At 34.1% G+C, this 18,148-nt stretch overlaps 1 protein-coding gene and 1 long non-coding RNA gene across 2 annotated transcripts; one reads left to right on the forward strand and one right to left on the reverse strand.

Moving 5' to 3' along the window:
- Positions 1 to 3,246: 3,246 nt before the first annotated feature.
- On the reverse strand, positions 3,247 to 4,176 carry LOC107927904 (uncharacterized). The gene is made up of 3 exons (XM_016859031.2): positions 4,000 to 4,176; positions 3,822 to 3,900; positions 3,247 to 3,535 (listed from the first exon to the last, which is right to left on the reverse strand). The coding sequence occupies exons 1-3, from the start codon at positions 4,061 to 4,063 to the stop codon at positions 3,376 to 3,378; spliced, it is 303 nt and encodes a 100-aa protein (XP_016714520.2). The 5' UTR covers positions 4,064 to 4,176; the 3' UTR covers positions 3,247 to 3,375.
- Positions 4,177 to 16,652: 12,476 nt separating this feature from the next.
- Positions 16,653 to 17,461, forward strand: LOC107927916 (uncharacterized). Its single transcript, XR_001692531.2, has 2 exons — positions 16,653 to 16,844; positions 17,157 to 17,461. It is a non-coding gene; the product is annotated as an uncharacterized lncRNA (long non-coding RNA).
- Positions 17,462 to 18,148: the final 687 nt, after the last annotated feature.

Genomic DNA, 18,148 nt, shown 5'->3' on the forward strand with positions numbered 1-18,148 from the left:
TTGGATATTATTGGTCGACCATAGAAGGAGACTGTATCAATTATGCCAAAAAATGTCATAAATGTCAAATTTATGGTGATAAGATTCACGTGTCTCCCTCGCCTTTGCATGTTATGACTTCTCTATGGCCGTTTTTCATGTGGGGCATGGATGTCATAGGGTCAATTTCACTAAAGGCTTCAAATGGGCATCTTTTTATTTGTATGGTCATTGATTATTTTACCAAGTGGGTGGAAGCTGCATCATACGCCAATGTAACTAAATTGGCAGTCAGTAGATTCTTAAAGAAAGAAATTATATGTCGATATGGAATGCCTGAGAAGATCATATCTGATAACGCGTTGAATTTGAACAATAGTACAATAGTAGAGGTTTGCAGTCAGTTTAAGATCAGACATCATAACTCGTCACCTTATCGCCCGAAGATGAATGGGGCAGTAGAAGCAGCTAACAAAAATATCAAGAAGATTGTGGGGAAAATTACTGAAACTTACAGGGATTGGCATGAGAAGTTTCCATTTACGCTCTATGCTTATCGAACATCTGTCAGAACTTCTACCGGGCCAACACCGTTCTCATTGGTCTATGAGATGGAAACAGTTCTACCCATTGAAGTGAAGATACCTTCTCTTCGAGTTTTGTCAGAATTGAAGTTAGATGAAGTAGAATGGATACAGTCTCGTTATGATCAGTTGAACTTGATTGATGAAAAAAAGCTAAAGGCTATTCAACATGGACAGATGTATCAAAAAAGAATGATGCGGGCTTATGACAAAAAAGTTCGCCCAAGAGAGTTTCATGAGGGAGATTTGGTTTTAAAGAAAATTCTTCCCATATAAAAGGATTTCAGAGGAAAATGGATGCCGAATTGGGAGGGGCCTTACGTGGTGAAGAAAGCTTTCTCTGGTGGTACATTAATCTTAGCCAAAATGGATGGGAGAAATTTGTCTAATCCAGTGAACTCGGATGCAGTCAAAAAGTACTACGCTTAACAAGAGATGGAAGCCAAAGTGAAAACCCGTAAAGGGCGCTTTGAGGCTTTCGGGGGGAAAAAAGGCCTAAAATGAAAACCCGCAAAGGGCGCTTTAGGACCAAATAAAAATAGAAAGGGCCAAGGTGAAAACCCGCAAAGGGCGTTTTGAGACTCAATAATAATAATAATAAAGAAAATAAAAAGGAGAGGCTAAGGTGAAAACCCGCAAAGGGGGCCTTGTGACCAAAGGGGATTTGAGTTGAAAACTCGAAAAGGGCGGCTCAAATATGGATCCAAAGTGAGAGGGATGTGGTCTTGCTATACTTGAATTAACCACGAAGGGAGTATGGTGCATCTTGGGGCATTGACAAAGTGCTTCTGATCTCTTAAACACATGTCGAGTTTGAATTAGTTTTCAAGAAGTTCATACAAAGAAGCTCAGGTTGCGATAACAAGGGTACCTAGTCTTCATTTTTCAGCCAATTGGTTATCTTTGAATTATCCCTTCTTTTCAAGATATACGTTCCCAAATTAATGATCATTGTTGTTCTTTTGATAGTATACTTTGAGCTCAAGTTTAATTCCATTCTTGTCCATTATTATGATTTGATTGCAAGCATGTTGCATTGACATAATGATGGATGAACTAGTGATGTTTTCACAATAGAATTTTTGCATATCACTCTAGGAGTTTCTAGATAATGTAGGAGTCTGAAGTGGAATAGTTGTTTAGAATACGCCCAAGTTTAAGGATATATTTGGATAAATCACTTTTTTGAGATCTCTGTCCAAATGATAATTGAGCAAAAAGGCAAGATACAGTATTATCCTCAAGAAAAGGGAGATGATATTTTGTATTCGTGCAAATATAAAAAGGTACATTTGAGCTATAACACCTGAGGGTGAGGTAGCAAATTGACTAGAGGAAAATTCAACTATGAGTTGTAATATTTTGTCTCAAAAAGAGTAGTAAAAGGGACGTTGGAATTACAATGGGGCAAGCTCGCCAAATAAGATAGGTTTGTCTTTGGGATATTCCGTCAAGAGGATTGTTGAGCAAATCAGTAACAGCATATTAATGAGTAATGAGTGACGATACCCTAAATTGTTAAAATGGAATCATCCTCATTTCTGCATATATCATTCATAACACATTTAGTTAGAAGCATTGAGTTCATTTCAACCATAGCATCCTAATTATTTGGCATAAGCATGAGCATATAAAATGGAGTCTACAGGATAGGTTCCCCTGAAGACAATTTAGTGGCATTGGACTTAGAATTAAAGATCTTATCTCCTTGAAGTTGCAGCAGAGCAGATCTTCGCAGATGGTGAATCTTATCTCCATGTATCGACAATGGAACAGATTTTATCACCAGTCTCATCTCTCTGAGGTAGCAAGAAAGCAGGTTGAAGAATGAGTCTTATCTTCCTGAGGTAGCAAGGAAGCAGACTGAGATTTGAAGATCTTATTTCTCTGAGTTGCACCAAAGCAGATCTTCGCAGATGGTGAATCTTATCTTCATGTATCGATAATGGAGCAGATTTTATCACCAGCCTCATCTCTCTGAGGTAGGAAGAGAGCAGGTTGAAGAATGAGTCTTATCTTCCTGAGGTAGCAAGAAAGTAGATTGAGATTTAAAGATCTTATTTCACTGAGATTGCAGTGGAGCAGATCGAGAATGGTGGATATTATCTTCATGTATTGGCAATGGAGCAGATTTTATCACCGGCCTCATCCCTCTGATATAGTAAGAGAGCAGGTTGAATAATAAATCTTATCTTCCTGAGGTAGCAAGGAAGCAGATTGAGTTTTGAATATCTTATTTCACTGAGATTGCAGTGGAGCAGATCGAGAATGGTGAATCCTATCTCCATGTATCGGCAATGGAGTAGATTTTACCACTAGCCTTATTTCTCTGAGGTGGCAAGAGAGCGGGTTAAAGATGGAGTCTTATCTTCCTGAGGTAGCAAGGAAGCAGACTGAAGACTGAAGATCTTATTTCCTCAAGTAATGGTGGAGATCGTATGGTGAATCTTATTGACAATGGAGCAGAGTTAACCTATCTATGTCCTTAAGAGCACAGTCAAGATTCAACAGAACCGGACAAAAATTGACCCTATTTGAAGTCTTTGCTCTATTCTTATTACACGACAATGAGCAAAGAGGAGCAGCTGTAATAAGTCCATTTCGTCCGGGCCCATTAGAATAAAAAATAGAAATTTAAAAAACCAAAACCAAAAATAAAAATAAACAAAAACAAAAAAATAAATTAAGATGAAAACCAATAAAAGTTCATTACCAATGTCCTTTTACAAATTTTTGAGGCTCAAATAAAGAGCTTATACCAGCCCAAATACAATTTTAACCCAAATTCAAAAACCCATATCCTAAACCTAGCTCAAACCCAAAAGAACTCAAAAGAAAAAAGAATTTCAGCAGCCAAGAACTCCAGAAGCTCCTGGAATACACTGGAAGGGCAGCAGAGGGTTGGCTGCCCACGTGAGATCCCCGCACACAGCCTCCACGCCATTCGGGTCATCTCCTCCGTACGGCCATACCTGCAATCGAATGCACGAGAAGCAGCAATAACAGAATACAAAATAGATTTCTGTAATTTTTAAATTGTTATTTTTCCTGCTATAAAAAGCCCTCACTTGTACTATACATTTTACGCGAACTATACGCATACACAGGCAAATCAAATAGAGAGAAATTAATCAACATTTTAAGGTGATTTTAGCTTTTCTAGTTTTTTCTTCTTTCTTGATTTATTTTCTGGAAGTGCTTCATCACTGCATTTTTAAAAAAATAGAAATAAAGAAAACAAGGGAAAGGAAGTGTTACCGTGCAAAAAACGCCATGGAGTTCTTCTCTTTGCTTCGTTGACGTCGAAGTTGAAGGGAGATCTCGAGGCTGATTCGGGCTAAAGTGGATGTTCTTTTTAAACTTCATTTTGCTTTGGTAAAATAGTATGGGATTTTAAGGTTTTTTTTAAAAAAAAAAAAGGGAGGAGTGCACTTACCAGATCTCCATGGGCGTGACTTCCATTGACAAAATCTGGTCACCATTGGTGATCCATTGGCCATCAAGTAAATGATGGTTTGGGCGGCTGCATGTTGAGCCAAACCGTAGTGATAGGGGATAAAATTTTTGTTTTAGGAAAATGGAAGGTTAAGTTGAATTTTGAAAAGAAAAAATGAAGGAAAATTAAAAGGTAGCATTAAATGTGGAAACATCATCATGTAAAAAAGTGGGCCTGTGCGTGGTGACCCAATCTGAGAATTGAATCCGCTTGCTTTTGCTTCAAATGGATTAATAGCGCATTTGGTCCTCCTCTTTCATGCCTATTTTCAATTGGCCTCTGTTTATACTTCGTTTATCTTAGAAATTTTCCCTAAAATTTGTATGCCCTTGCATTTTAGCCCACGTCTCAACGTAATGTTTTAGGATCAGGGATAATTTCAATCTTGGTCCCTGTGAATTCACGCGTGTTATATATGGGTCCTTATTTTATTATTAGTAGTTTATTTCATTTGTAAATTTTTTTTTTATATTTTACTTTGATTTCAATTAAGTAATTTGTTTAGATTCATTTTATAGTTTTAAATTCGGACTTATTCACTTGTATATTTTGTGTTACTTTAGTAGATTTTTTTTAAATTTTTATTTTTATTATATCATTTATATTATTTGTAATGTTTATATTAATTGTATCATTTGTATTATTAGTTTACTTATTTGTTGTAATTTGGGTAATTATATTTTCACATGTTATATACTGTTTTATGTAATGATTTATACATTATTATATATATATATACGCGATAATAAAATTACTACATACATTTAAATGTTTTTAATTTGCTAACATATTTATACATATATATTTGTTGACGAAAAGGAAGTTACATGTTTTATATATTACTTAACCATTATACATAAGGAAATATTGGTACATAAATTTAATCTATATATATATATATAAATCCATACATTTTGAGCATATAGTCTACTTTGTGCATATAAGTATATTTTCAAGTCTATATAATTTATAGTAAAATTAATTTAATCTAAAAGGCATTATTAAGTGCATGTTTTTACAAGTAATTATTTCTAAATCCATTTATGTATATATGTGTTTTTCTAAATCTATTGCATGTATTTCTTTTATGCATATAGTCTATTTTGTACGTATAAATATATTTTCAAGTCAATTATATATAATTTATAATGAAGTTAATTTAATTTTAAAGGCCTTATTAAGTGCATTTTTTATTTTTTTTATTTTTACAAGTAATTTTTTCTAAATTTATTTATGTATATATGTTTTTGAAAATTTATTGTATGTATTTCTTACAATTTTATGTTATTATATATTTTTGTTTTTTTATCCCATACATTATTTAAATTTTCTTTTATATACTTTAATAAATATTTTTAGCCCCTTTGAATATTTCTTGATTTACAAATCTTCATCCTATAGTATATATTTTAATAACTTCATACATAGCTCTAATTTGCTTTCGCAAGTAGTTTCAAACTCATTAATTCCACAAGTCATATATTATATATTGTGTGATAATTATTATTGTATACTTGACTCATTTTTTAAATCTTCATTTTATTCTGTATATCTTGTATTGATTGTGATATATTAGATTATGTATATTGTTGTTATATATTATTCATTCATGATTTTATTTGTTATATAAATTGTTCTCCATCCATGATTAAAAATTTGTTCACATTGTACTTAGAATAGTTGGATTTATTACTTGTGTCTGGTTGTATCTTATTATTTCATGTTCATAAATCTTTTCCCATGCAAACGTTTTGATACAATGCATTAAGTATTTCATCTATTTTAAAACAAATAAACGTGTTTTGAGTGAATTTCCAATTTTCTTTATTATTTAAAAATTCTGAAACAAGGCAATATCCAGTATTTGGGAATTCGGAAAATCGTGCTCAATCGTGCTGGGTATGATTTTTTCGGTGAACCAAATATTTGGATAACCTTTTTATAATTTTAGTGTATGAGTTTTCAAAAGTCAACAATCAATCATATCTTTAAAGGCATAATGGATCGTATCCAATCGTACTAGGTATGATACTGCATATCTTTAAAACAAGAGATTTTTGACCGCTAATTTGAGCTATTCAAACATTTAAAAAAAATCATATTTCAGAAAATCTTTTCTTTTAAAAAAAAACTTTTGATATAAGGACAACATCAAATCAATTTGGTACCAATTTTTGGGCGTAATGAGGGTGCTAACCCTTCCTCATGCGTAACCAGCTCCCGAACCCATTTTTTTATTTTACATGAACCAAATTTATTTTTCATTGAATAAAGCGTTTTAGTAGGTGGTCCAATCACACCTAAATCAGGAGATTGGTGGTGACTCCACATTCGGTTTTAAAAAGTCGATCCCCATTGTTTTCAAAATAAAAAGGGTTTCGACAGTTTATATGACCCTAGTAGATGGTGGATTTGATGTATGTTATTATGTGCATGCATAAATGAAATATAGAATTACTTTGGTATGATTAAGGAATGTATATGTGTTTAACTTTATCATATCAATTGTATAATTTAATTGTAAATTGATTGCAATTGGTTCAACAATGATTGTGACATCCTATAGCTCGGGCTCGGTGATCGATCCAAGCGAGGAGTGTTACAAAATTTAATGAAATCTTGGCTAATTGTGAGAATCAAGGAGGATATCGAAAGCTAAGAGTAGCTTTAGATGGGTTCAATGACACATTAGAGGAGGTAAGATTTGTTGACATCAAATCTGATATGGGTTGGTTTATATTGAACCCAAATTCGATATGTGTATGCGCAAAAAAAAAACAATTCCAAAAGTAGTGTTTAGAGCAATTTCAATTGCTTAAGGCACAAACAATGAAAATACAAAAAAACAAAGAACATATGTATGTTTACATAATTCATTTTCCTTACATATGCGAGGCCTTACCCAAAAAGAATATTCACTATCTTAGCACCTTGTACAACAAGTGTTTCCAAGCTCTAAACAGTTTAAACTTCTCACCTTTGTACCTAAGACACCAGTATCTCCCTTTTATGTTTCCCTCTAGAAAGCTTAGGACACTAACCAAGTTGGAAACTTTATTATTTCACTCAATGCACTCAAATAAACATTCCTCAATGAACAAGATAAAGTGTTCTCTCTATTTAATACATAATTTATACAAGTCTCCTTAATATATAAGTAATTGAGACTTGCTAACATACTATCTCTTTTACAATCTATCCTCACTTAAAATAAGTAGGATAATATGCATGAAAAATATCTTCAAGTAGCTTAGGATAAATCTTGAATATTTATGATATACTTCCTAGTTTAGCCCGATTTGATCTATCAAACTTGGGAAGTTGATTGCTTCGAACCAAATTCAAACCAATCTTCAAGATATGTTGCTATATGTAGTTTGGATATCAAAGATTGGCTTGCAGTCGCCCAAGGTTTGTTGCCAAATTTTCTACCTTAAACATGACAAGTTTTCTGAGTAGATAGTGCTACCAACAATTGGCACTAGTTCAGATATTGGTTAAGGCATTACACAAAAAATGTCTAAAAAAATCTCTCTCTTTGGCAAAATTTTGAACAAAACCATAATAGGAGATCATATTTAACAACATAAACAAATACTCTACCTAAGTAACTCCTCTTTAATCCATCACACTCAACTAATAATATAATAAAACAAATTAATCATTAATGCATAAGTAATAAGGACATCATTAATAATCAAAGTATCAAAGTTTATATCATTGTTAAACAAATAGGATAAAGGTTCACAAAATGTGAACCAAAGTAAACAGAAGCAAATTTCAGAGTCTTCAAAATTACAACCTAAAAACCATTAAAATAAAACCAAGTTCATTTAGCAAATAACTTCTAAAATGGATGGCTTGTAAGATCCTTGATAAGAGTTGCAACCCCAAGTTTGTGGTGATTATGACACAAAAAAATCATCATATCAAATTATTTCATCACTTGATGATAACTAAAACCCCAAGTTTATAGTGATTGTGGCACAAAAACCATCATACTAAGTCACTACAGCAGTGCCAACTTCTGATACCACTCACTGTAACACCCCTAACCCATCTCCGCCGTTTGATTAGGGTTACAGAGTATTACTAAACAATCAGAAACATTTTATCGATCAATATAATAATCACATTACAAACCATTCAGACTCATGCACAACGTCCCTAAATCAAGCCCTAGAGGCTCTAAAAATAACTTAAAATCAATTTGGGAAAAAATTGGAGCGGTTTGGAAAATTTAGTAAAAATATGAAAAATTTGTAAAACAGGGGTCACACGGCCGTGTGGCCAGGCTGTGTGACATACACGACTGAGAAACACGCCCATGCCTCAAGCCATGTAACAATCGAACTAGGGACACATAGTCGTGTCCCAGCTCGTGTCCCAGCTCGTGTCCTCACTAGTGTAACTCTCTGAGTAGGGTCACACGGCCGTGTCACACGGCCGTGTCACACGCTTGTATGCCAAGCCGTGTAACTCTCTAAGTTGCCCCACACACACATGTGTCAAGCCGTGTAACTCACTAGTGTCGAAACCATCCCTCTATTTAAAAATTTTAAATTTAATAAAAAAGGGGAATCGACTTTTGAAAAACAAATGCATGGAGTCGCCACTGATCTTTTTGTTTTGGTGTGATCGGGTCACCTAAGAATGTGGTTATTTTAATAAAACATTTTCGGTTTACTAAAACAATGATTTTGGTCTACGAATTTTTGAGAAAACGGGTTCGGGAGTCGATTACGCATGAGGAAGGATTAGCACCCTCACTACGCCCAAAATTGGTACCAAAGCGATTGAATACTGTCCTTATGTCTAAAATTAAAAATGTTTTTGAAATGTGGTTCCTTTTTTAATAACATTTGAATAACCCGAGTTGATTGTCAAAAATCTTCTTGTTTCGACGACCGAAAATTTATAATTTGAAAATCACAAAAGGATGCTCAACTATTTAGTCCAACGAAAAATTGAAACCCAGCACAGCAGGGTACGATTCCTCGAATTTCCAAACATTAACCATTGCCTTACCTTATAAAATACGTGTGAAATTCCGAGGAGATATTCGATTGTTTTGGACAAATGAAAAAGCGCAGCCCAGCACGATAGGGCTCGATTCTCAAATCGCCAAACATCGAACATCGCCTTCATTTTGAAAGATTTTAGAAAATGTGAGTGAAATTCTGAAGGGATCTCCAATTGTTTCGGTCCAATGAAAAAGCGCAACCCAGCACGGTAGGACACGATTTTCAAATCGCCAAACATTGAACATCGTCTTCATTTTTAAGTATTTTTTATAAACATGAGTGAGAATGTAAAGGAATGTTCGATCATTTTGAGCAAACGAGAAATCACAACCCAGCACGATAGGGCATGATTCTCGAATTGTCAAATATCGAATATTGCCTTCGTTTTAAATAATTTTTAGAAGATATGAATGAAATCTTAAAGGGATATTTGATTATTTTAAACAATCGAAATTGCAACCCAACACGTTAGGGCACGATTCCACAAATTGCCAAATATCGCGTATCGCCTTCGTTCAAGGGATTTTAAAAGACATGAGTGAAATTTTGAAATGATATTCGATTATTTTGAGCAAACGCGAAATTGCAACCCAACACGTTAGGGCACGATTCCGCGAATTGTCAAATATTAAATCTCGTCTTCGTTTTAAAGAATTTTTGAATGAATGATTATAAAGCTAGCTTAAGATGTATTAATTCGACTCAAAATAAGACGAAATTAATCGTAAAATTTGGATTTTATAGAACCGCATCTCAAAAACCAAGTGGAAAACGATTATATGAGGTAATAGGTGTATGCATAAAATACTGCAATAGAATAGCGGAAGCAATACAATTTATTTGACCAACTAACAAACACTTACAACTAAGCACAATTAGCTTAGAAATATAGCTCAATCTCAATCATGCATGGAGAAATAATTAACATGGAAATATAAAATAATGGACAAATAAATAATGCAATGATAATATGCATGGGAAATAATTTATATACAATACAATAAAGAAAATAATACTACAACAATACAGCACCGCAAAACAATACATAAAAATGTGCCAAAATGACGTACATAGCATGATATAAAATAATTAACGCAAGATGTAAAAAGAGGAACAACATAGCAATTAGAAGCCAATGTGGTATAAAATGATTTTAAAATAGTGACGAATAAATGAACACATAATATATAGGTTGACCAATTTGCATAAAAAGTAAGGATATATAATTATTGAAATAGACATTATAGAGTAGAAATTTGAATCAAATTGCATGTAAAATGTTTTAGACACAAATGCATTTAAAAATTGACAGTGTACATGATAATAATGTATATAATATGAAAGAATAATAAAGGTGTGTGACAAGTTATAATACACTAAATAGATTTATAAAACATATATACATAAGTTTATTATAAAAAGAAACATGAGATTAATAATAAGATACATATAAATTTTTAAAATAGTCTAAAAAATTATACACATGCTCTTATATCGAAATGTTTAAGTAAGAGGCTATATAAAACACAAAAGCAATATAATATCAAGAATCATTCAAAAATATTAATTTTATAATCACAAAGAGGAAGTTTCCAAAATAATTTCATATATATGCATAAAGAAAATACTTGGTAAATCATAAAGCAAAAAGTGTTTTGGAATAGAAACATCTATTAAAGTAGTAATGTATTAATATATATATAAATTTAAAAGTGGGTGCATGTAAATTCATATAAAAAATGCTAATATGTATAGGTCTAACAATGTAAGTAAATCAAATATATACTATTATAGGTAAGTATAAAAATAATTTATATGGATCATATATACAAAACACATTATGTGAAAAATAAAATAAAATAAAATAAATAAAATAAAGAACACACAAATTTTATGTGGAAACCCTTTTGGGAAAAAACCACGGGCAGAGGAGAAGAAAATTCACTATGTCGAAAAATTTGAATCAAATACAAGAGAAATAGACTATGTCTATTTATAGGCTTGCAAAGCCAAATTCTAGTAGGATTGAAACACCTTATCCTAATCAATATAGATGGAGTTTAATAAGGTTTTAAAAACCTTATTCTAAAATAATATAAAAGAAGTCTAGTTCTATATGGATTTTACTTTTATTTTATTTTCCATCATATTTTATTTAAATAAGAATTTGGGTCACTTAATTCTAATAATCTCCACCTTGACACAAACTTTCAATGAACAAGTTCTTCATTGCAAACTTTCAATAAACAAGTTCTCCACCTCTTCCATAAAACCCTTTAAGGGTTTAACTTCAACAATGAACACCAACCAAGTCTAAGCAATGCTCAAACTTGGTTATAGGAAGTGACTTAGTCATCATATCTGCAGGATTTTCATGAGTACTAATTTTGCTCACAACAATATCACCACGAGCAATAATATCACGAACAAAATGATACCGAATATCAATGTATTTTGTTCTCTCATGAAACATTTGATCTTTTGTAAGAAAGATGGCACTCTGACTGTCACAAAATACTGTGCTGATTTGAAGGTCTTCATTGAGTTCACTAAATAGTCCCTTCAACCAAATAGCTTCTTTACAAGCCTCAGTAATCGCCATGTACTCAGCTTCAGTGGTAGACAAAGCGACTGTAGTTTGCAAAGTGGCTTTCCAACTAATTGCACAACCTCCGATTGTAAAGACGTAACCTGTGAGAAATCTTCTTCTATCAAGGTCTCCAGCAAAATCAGCATCAACATACCCTATAACTCCATCTTTAGTTCTTCCAAACTGTAAGCAAACATCGGTAGTACCTCGTAAGTATCTTAAAATCCACTGAACTGCTTTCCAATGCTCTTTACTGAGATTTTCCATATATCTGCTAACTGCACTGACTACATATGATAAATCTGGGCATGAACAAACCATAGCATACATGAGAGATCCCACTGCACTAGAGTATGAAACATGTGACATGTACTCAATCTCATCATCTGATTGAGGAGACAAGGCTGATGAAAGTTTGAAATGGGCTACTAAAGGAGTACTAACAGGCTTAGCACTCTACATATTGAACCTGCAAAAGAACTTTCTCAATGTACCCCTTCTGACTTAGGTACAATTTACTTGCTTTTCTATCTCTGAGAATCTCCATACCAAGTATCTTCTTTGCTGGTCCTAAATCTTTCATCTCAAATTCTTCACTTAGTTGGGCTTTAACCTTTCTTATCTCTCTTTTATCTTTTGCTGCTATCAACATGTCATCAACATAAAGAAACACAAAAGAACCATCACTGTTTTTCTTAAAGTAAACACAACTGTCTAAACTACTTCTTTTGAAATCATGAGAAGTCATAAAGGAATCAAACCTCTTGTACCACTGTCTTGGTGACTGTTTCAAACCGTAAAGGGACTTTCTCAGCAAGCAAACATAGTCCTCTTTTTCTAAGACTATAAAACCCTCTAGTTGTTACATGTAAATATCTTCCTCAAGTTCTCCATACAGAAATGTAGTTTTTTACATCTAACTGCTCAAGCTCCAAATCATGCATGGCCACATACCAAGCAAAGCTCGAATCGAACTATGCTTAACAATTGGAGAGAACACATCTGTGAAGTCCACTCCTGGAATTTGACTGTAACCCTTTACAACAAGCCTTACTTTATATCTGGGTTCTTCAACTCCTAGAGTCCCTTCTTTCTTTTTAAACACCCATTTACAACGAACAACCTTTTTACCTTTAGGAAGTTTCACAAGGTCCCATGTTCTGTTTTTGTGGAGTGATTCCATCTCTTCTTGCATAGCAAACATCCATTTTTCTGAGTCTTCACAGCTAACCGCCTCAAAATAATTAGATGGCTCTTGATTCGCATCTATATCTTCAGCCACATTTAAAGCATAAGAAACTAGATCAACCTCGGCATACTTCTTTGGAGGTTTAATTTCTCTTCTAGTTCTGTTTTGGCGATAGAGTATTGTGGTGAAGAAGCAACTCTATTCTCAATTTTTGTTCTGGCTTGAGGAGTTGACTCTGTATTAATCTGATGCTCCACCTGCTTTTGATTTTCTTTATTGGAAGAGTCTTTAAGAGATAAGTTAGGCAGCATAGCAGTTTCATCAAAAACAACATCTCTGCTAATCACAACTTTTGTATTTTCAGGATACCATAACTTATACCCTTTTACACCAGCTTTATAACCAAGAAAAATGCATTTAATAGATCTCGGTTCCAATTTTCCATTATCAACATGAGCATACGCAAGACACCCAAAAATCTTTAAATCAGAATAATTAGCAGGTTTACCAGACCATACCTCTTGTGGAGTCTTTTTCTCAATGGCAATGGATGGAGATCGGTTGATTAAAAAATATGCAGTAGAGGCCGCTTCTGCCCAAAATGCCTTCGGTAAGTTGGCATTTGACAACATACATCGAACCTTCTCCATGACCGTTCTCTTCATTCGTTCTGCAACGCCGTTTTGCTGTGGAGTATGACGAACTGTCAAGTGTCTCATGATCCCTTCTGACTTGCACAATCTATTAAACTCATCAGAACAAAACTCTAAGCCATTGTCTGTGCGGAGCTATTTTATTTGTTTTCCCTTCTGTTTTGCAATCATAATTTTCCAAGACTTAAATGCGAAAAACACATCTCTTTTCTGCTTCAGGAAAAACGCCCAAACTTTTCTGAAAAAATCATCAATAAATGTTAGCATATAATTAGCTCCACCTCTCAAAGGCACTTTCGATGGCCCCCACAGATCAGAATGAATATACTCCAACGTTCCCTTCGTGTTATGGATTCCTCTAGTGAATCGAACTCTCTTTTGCTTCCCAAAAACACAGTGCTCACAGAAATTCAGTTTGCAAATTCCTTGCCCATTAAGAAGTCCTCTTTTGCTTAATTCTGCCATACCATTCTCACTCATATGCCCTAGGCGCATATGCCAAAGTTTAGTAATATCATCATCTGACAAGGAAGAGGAAGCGACAGCTGCATCACCAGTAACAGTAGAACCCTGTAAAACATATAACTTGGCAATCTTTCTCTGCCCTTTCATCACAACAAGGGACCCTTTGGAAATCTTTAAAACCCCACTTTCAGCTGTGTATCTGTACCCTTTTGAATCAAGAGTACTTAACGAAATTAAATTTCTTTTCAATTCTGGAACATGCCACACGTCACTAAGTGTTCTGACAACTCCATCAAACATCTTAACTTTAATTGTTCCAACACCTGTGATTTTACATGAAGCATTATTTCCCATCAAAACAACACATTTAGATACTGTTTCGTAAGTTGTAAACCAATCCCGATTGGGACTCATGTGGAAGGTGCAGCCTGAATCAAGTATCCACTCCTCGCTTACTTTAGAATTATTGACAGAAGCGACTAAAAGTTCACCATCGCTGTAGACTTCTACAACATCATCTTCACCGGAATTTTCTGGTTGTTTTCCCTTTTGATTCGCAGCCTCCCTTTTAATCTTATTTTGTAGCTTATAGCACTCAGATTTAATGTGCCCTTTCTTCTTGCAGAAGTTATAAGTTTTACCTCTGTTTGAAGACTTCGATCTACCCTTAGATTTACCACGAGGATTCCGTTCCTGTGTCCTACCACGATCATCATCAGCATTCCGATCTTGTCTCCCACGAACAATGACACCCTCTCCCTGAGAGTCGGGTTTAACCACAAGATGCTTCATCTTATCATACGAGGTTAAAAAAGCATAAACCTCATCAACTGTGAGAGACTCGCGGCTATATAAAATCGTGTCTCTAAAGGTTGAATAAGATGGGGGCAACAAACAAAGTAGAATCAACCCTAGATCTTCATTATCATACTGAACCTCCATGGCCTCCAAGTTTGAGAGAATTTCTTTAAACACTGTTAAGTGTTCGTGTACAGACGCACATTCCTCCAAACGATGAGCATAAAGACGCTGCTTCATATGCAACTTGCTTGTTAGAGTTTTCGACATACATATTTGTTCTAGCCTCTTCCATAATGCAGCGGTAGTTTTCTCTTTCATCACATCCTGTAAAATTTCGTTGGACAAATGCAGATGTAATTGTGTTAATGCCTTTCGATCCTTACGCTTCTTCTCTTCATCTATTAATGTCGAAGGCATCTTATCTATCCCTAGCAGGGCATCCTCCAGATCCATCTGTGCAAGAACTGCTTGCATCTTAATTTGCCATAACGCAAATTTGGTGTTGCGATCCAACAGCGGAATTTCATACTTCAAAGACGCCATTACCGTGATCGAGATGAATAACCCGGAAGCTCAGATACCAATATGTGAAAAAATAAATAAATAAAATACAGAACACACAAATTTTACGTGGAAACCCTTTCGGGAAAAAAACCACGGGCAGAGGAGAAGAAAATTCACTATGTCGAAAAATTTGAATCAAATACAAGAGAAATAGACTATGTCTATTTATAGGCTTGCAAAGCCATATTCTAGTAGGATTGAAACACCTTATCCTAATAAATATAAAATAGATGGAGTTTAATAAGGTTTTAAAAACCTTATTCTAAAATAAAATAAAAGAAGTCTAGTTCTATATGGATTTTACTTTTATTTTATTTTCCATCGTATTTTATTTAAATAAGAATTTGGGTCACTTAATTCTAACACATTATCATAGCAAAAAAATACACATTAAAATACATGGGTCTAATAATATATAGATCAAATATAGATAACGATAAAATACATATAATAATAAACTAAAAGATATGTTATATAAGATTATATATTTAAAAGACGAGAATAAATTTAAAAGAAACTATATGCGTAAAATAATATAGAATTAATAATATGCATAGAATAAAATAATCTTACTATAAAGTACGTATATATATATAATAATAATAATTTAAAAGATGTATTATGTAGGATTATGTAATATAATATAAGAATAAATTTAAAGGGAATTACATGTATAAAATAATATAAGATTAATAATATGCATGAAATAAAATTAATTTTATTATAAAGTATATGTATATATGTAATAGCGCATGTAAAAAACATTACAATAGTGATTTTAAGAAAAAAAATAAAATCATTAAAACAACTTATAATATAAAGAAAAAATAAGTAAACCATGATCAGAAATGTTGAATGTGTCCAAAAAATGATAATGAAGCATAAATTGAATAAATAAAAAGGAGACTCAATTAAAAAAATAGAATTAAAATAAAAGGGACAAATTATAAATGAAATAAACTGTCAAAACAAAAAAGGGACTAGCTTGCAACATGTATGAATGCGCGGGGGCCAAATCTGGAAATAATCCAGACCCCAAAATGCAGCGTTGAAGCGCGGACCAAATTGAGTTCGTGCATAAATCACAGAACTAATTTAAAAGAGGAAAAAAACAAAATTGAATGACCTTGCAAAAAAGGAGGGATCAATCGCGCAAATATTTCATTTAAACAAAATGCGCGGATCCTCCTGGGTAATCGGATCGGATCACAGCGGGTGGGCCTATACGGCGCCGTTTTGGGAGCCATTAAATCAGGCTTAAAACGGCGCCGTTTTATGTTGTTTATAAAGGCTCCTACTTAGTCCATTCTGCCGAACCCTAGCCTCTTCCAATCTTTTGTTGCTCAATCGACCCCCAAGTGCTCCTCTCAGCACTAATTTGCCACCACGAGCAACGATCTGCGCATCCGAGCCCTAAAGGAGGGGTTTTCGCCTTTGAAACCCCCATTCAGACTTCGATTTCGACGAAGTAAAGGGGGAATGACGGCTAGCCTCTCAAGGTAAGCTCCTCTTTCATTTTATATTATTATACACGAGAATATGTGCGCAAAAACTAGGAAGAAAAGAACAGATTCAAAAAGAGAAGATGAATGAAGCTCTCGAAAATCACCTTTCTTTTCTTTTTCTTTTGTATTCAATCTGCCAATATTGTATATGTATTTGCGTATTGCCTGTTGTGCGTTTGTGTTGCGTAAAAAACTCACCTAGGCTATTACATGGCCTTTATAGCCGAAAAGAAAGAAAAATCAAAAAATGAAAATTCTATTTTTCTTCTTCCCTATTCGCTGCTGCTCTGTGTGTCTTTTTCACAGGTACGGAGTCTGCTGGCATCGTACGGAGGTGCGGGCGTGGCGTACGAGGGCTGTGCGCTGGTGCTGTTGGAGGTGTTGTCTGGCGCAATATGGTTTGGCCGCCAGTGAGGGCTGCGGCGCAAGGAGACCCTTGCCCTAGGGTTTTCCAAAATTGGGCTCAGTTTCTGGGCCGTTTGGGCTATTGGGCTATGTCATTTTGTAAATGGACTTGTAATTTGGGTCTTGAAACATTGGGGTTAATTTAGTTTGATTTTGGGTTGTAATTGGACAGATAATGGACTATTGATATCTAGATTTTTATATTATTTATTGTTTTTATTCAGGCCGGGCAAATTTGGCCCACTACAACTAGCTTGCACCCTAAAGAACTCATCAGATGACACATGGTCGTGTCGTTAGGTCGTGTGTCTCCAACGGCTGAGTCACACGTCGTGTCTCAGGCCGTCTGAACTCAAAATGAACCTTAAACAACAAGTTTACCAATTCAAGCTTACTTGGACTCTATGTAATCCATTTACCAGCCAAAAGACCTATTCAAATTGACATTAAACAAGTTTAAAACATGTTAAACCAACCATCCTAAGTGCCTAACCAATGTATCCTCATTGATACCACAAGTATATACAATTTACAACAAAAAGAACTATCATTCAAAGTATTTTAAATCCCATCATCTAACATTCAACCAATATGCCAAACATAAGCACCTCAATCATAACATTTCAATCTCACTTACCATGAACTAGTAGTTAAACATCATACCATATTCACATATATCATATAAATAGTCTATTTGCACTTAAGATCATATTTTAACATTTTACATATCAAATCAATAGTAATGACATACAAGCCTATTACATGCCATATAATCCAAAATGAACATTCCATAAACTATCGAAAATAGGTGGATAGTGTGACTTGAGTGCCGATCTGATCGTCCAACCTTCAAAGTATCTATAAGAACAGAAAATAACACAAGTAAGCACATT

This window comes from Gossypium hirsutum, chromosome A12 (assembly GCF_007990345.1).
Source record: "Gossypium hirsutum isolate 1008001.06 chromosome A12, Gossypium_hirsutum_v2.1, whole genome shotgun sequence".
NCBI classification, from domain to species: domain Eukaryota; kingdom Viridiplantae; phylum Streptophyta; class Magnoliopsida; order Malvales; family Malvaceae; genus Gossypium; species Gossypium hirsutum.

Excerpts from the sequence above, each read along its gene's own strand:
- LOC107927904 (XM_016859031.2), bottom strand. The coding sequence starts at position 4,063 with ATGGCCAATGGATCACCAATGGTGACCAGATTTTGTCAATGGAAGTCA. Across the intron at positions 3,901-3,999 it reads GTCACGCCCATGGAGATCTG|CCCGAATCAGCCTCGAGATC; the intron begins GTAAGTGCACTC and ends CATCCACTTTAG. Across the intron at positions 3,536-3,821 it reads TCCATGGCGTTTTTTGCACG|GTATGGCCGTACGGAGGAGA; the intron begins GTAACACTTCCT and ends ATTCGATTGCAG.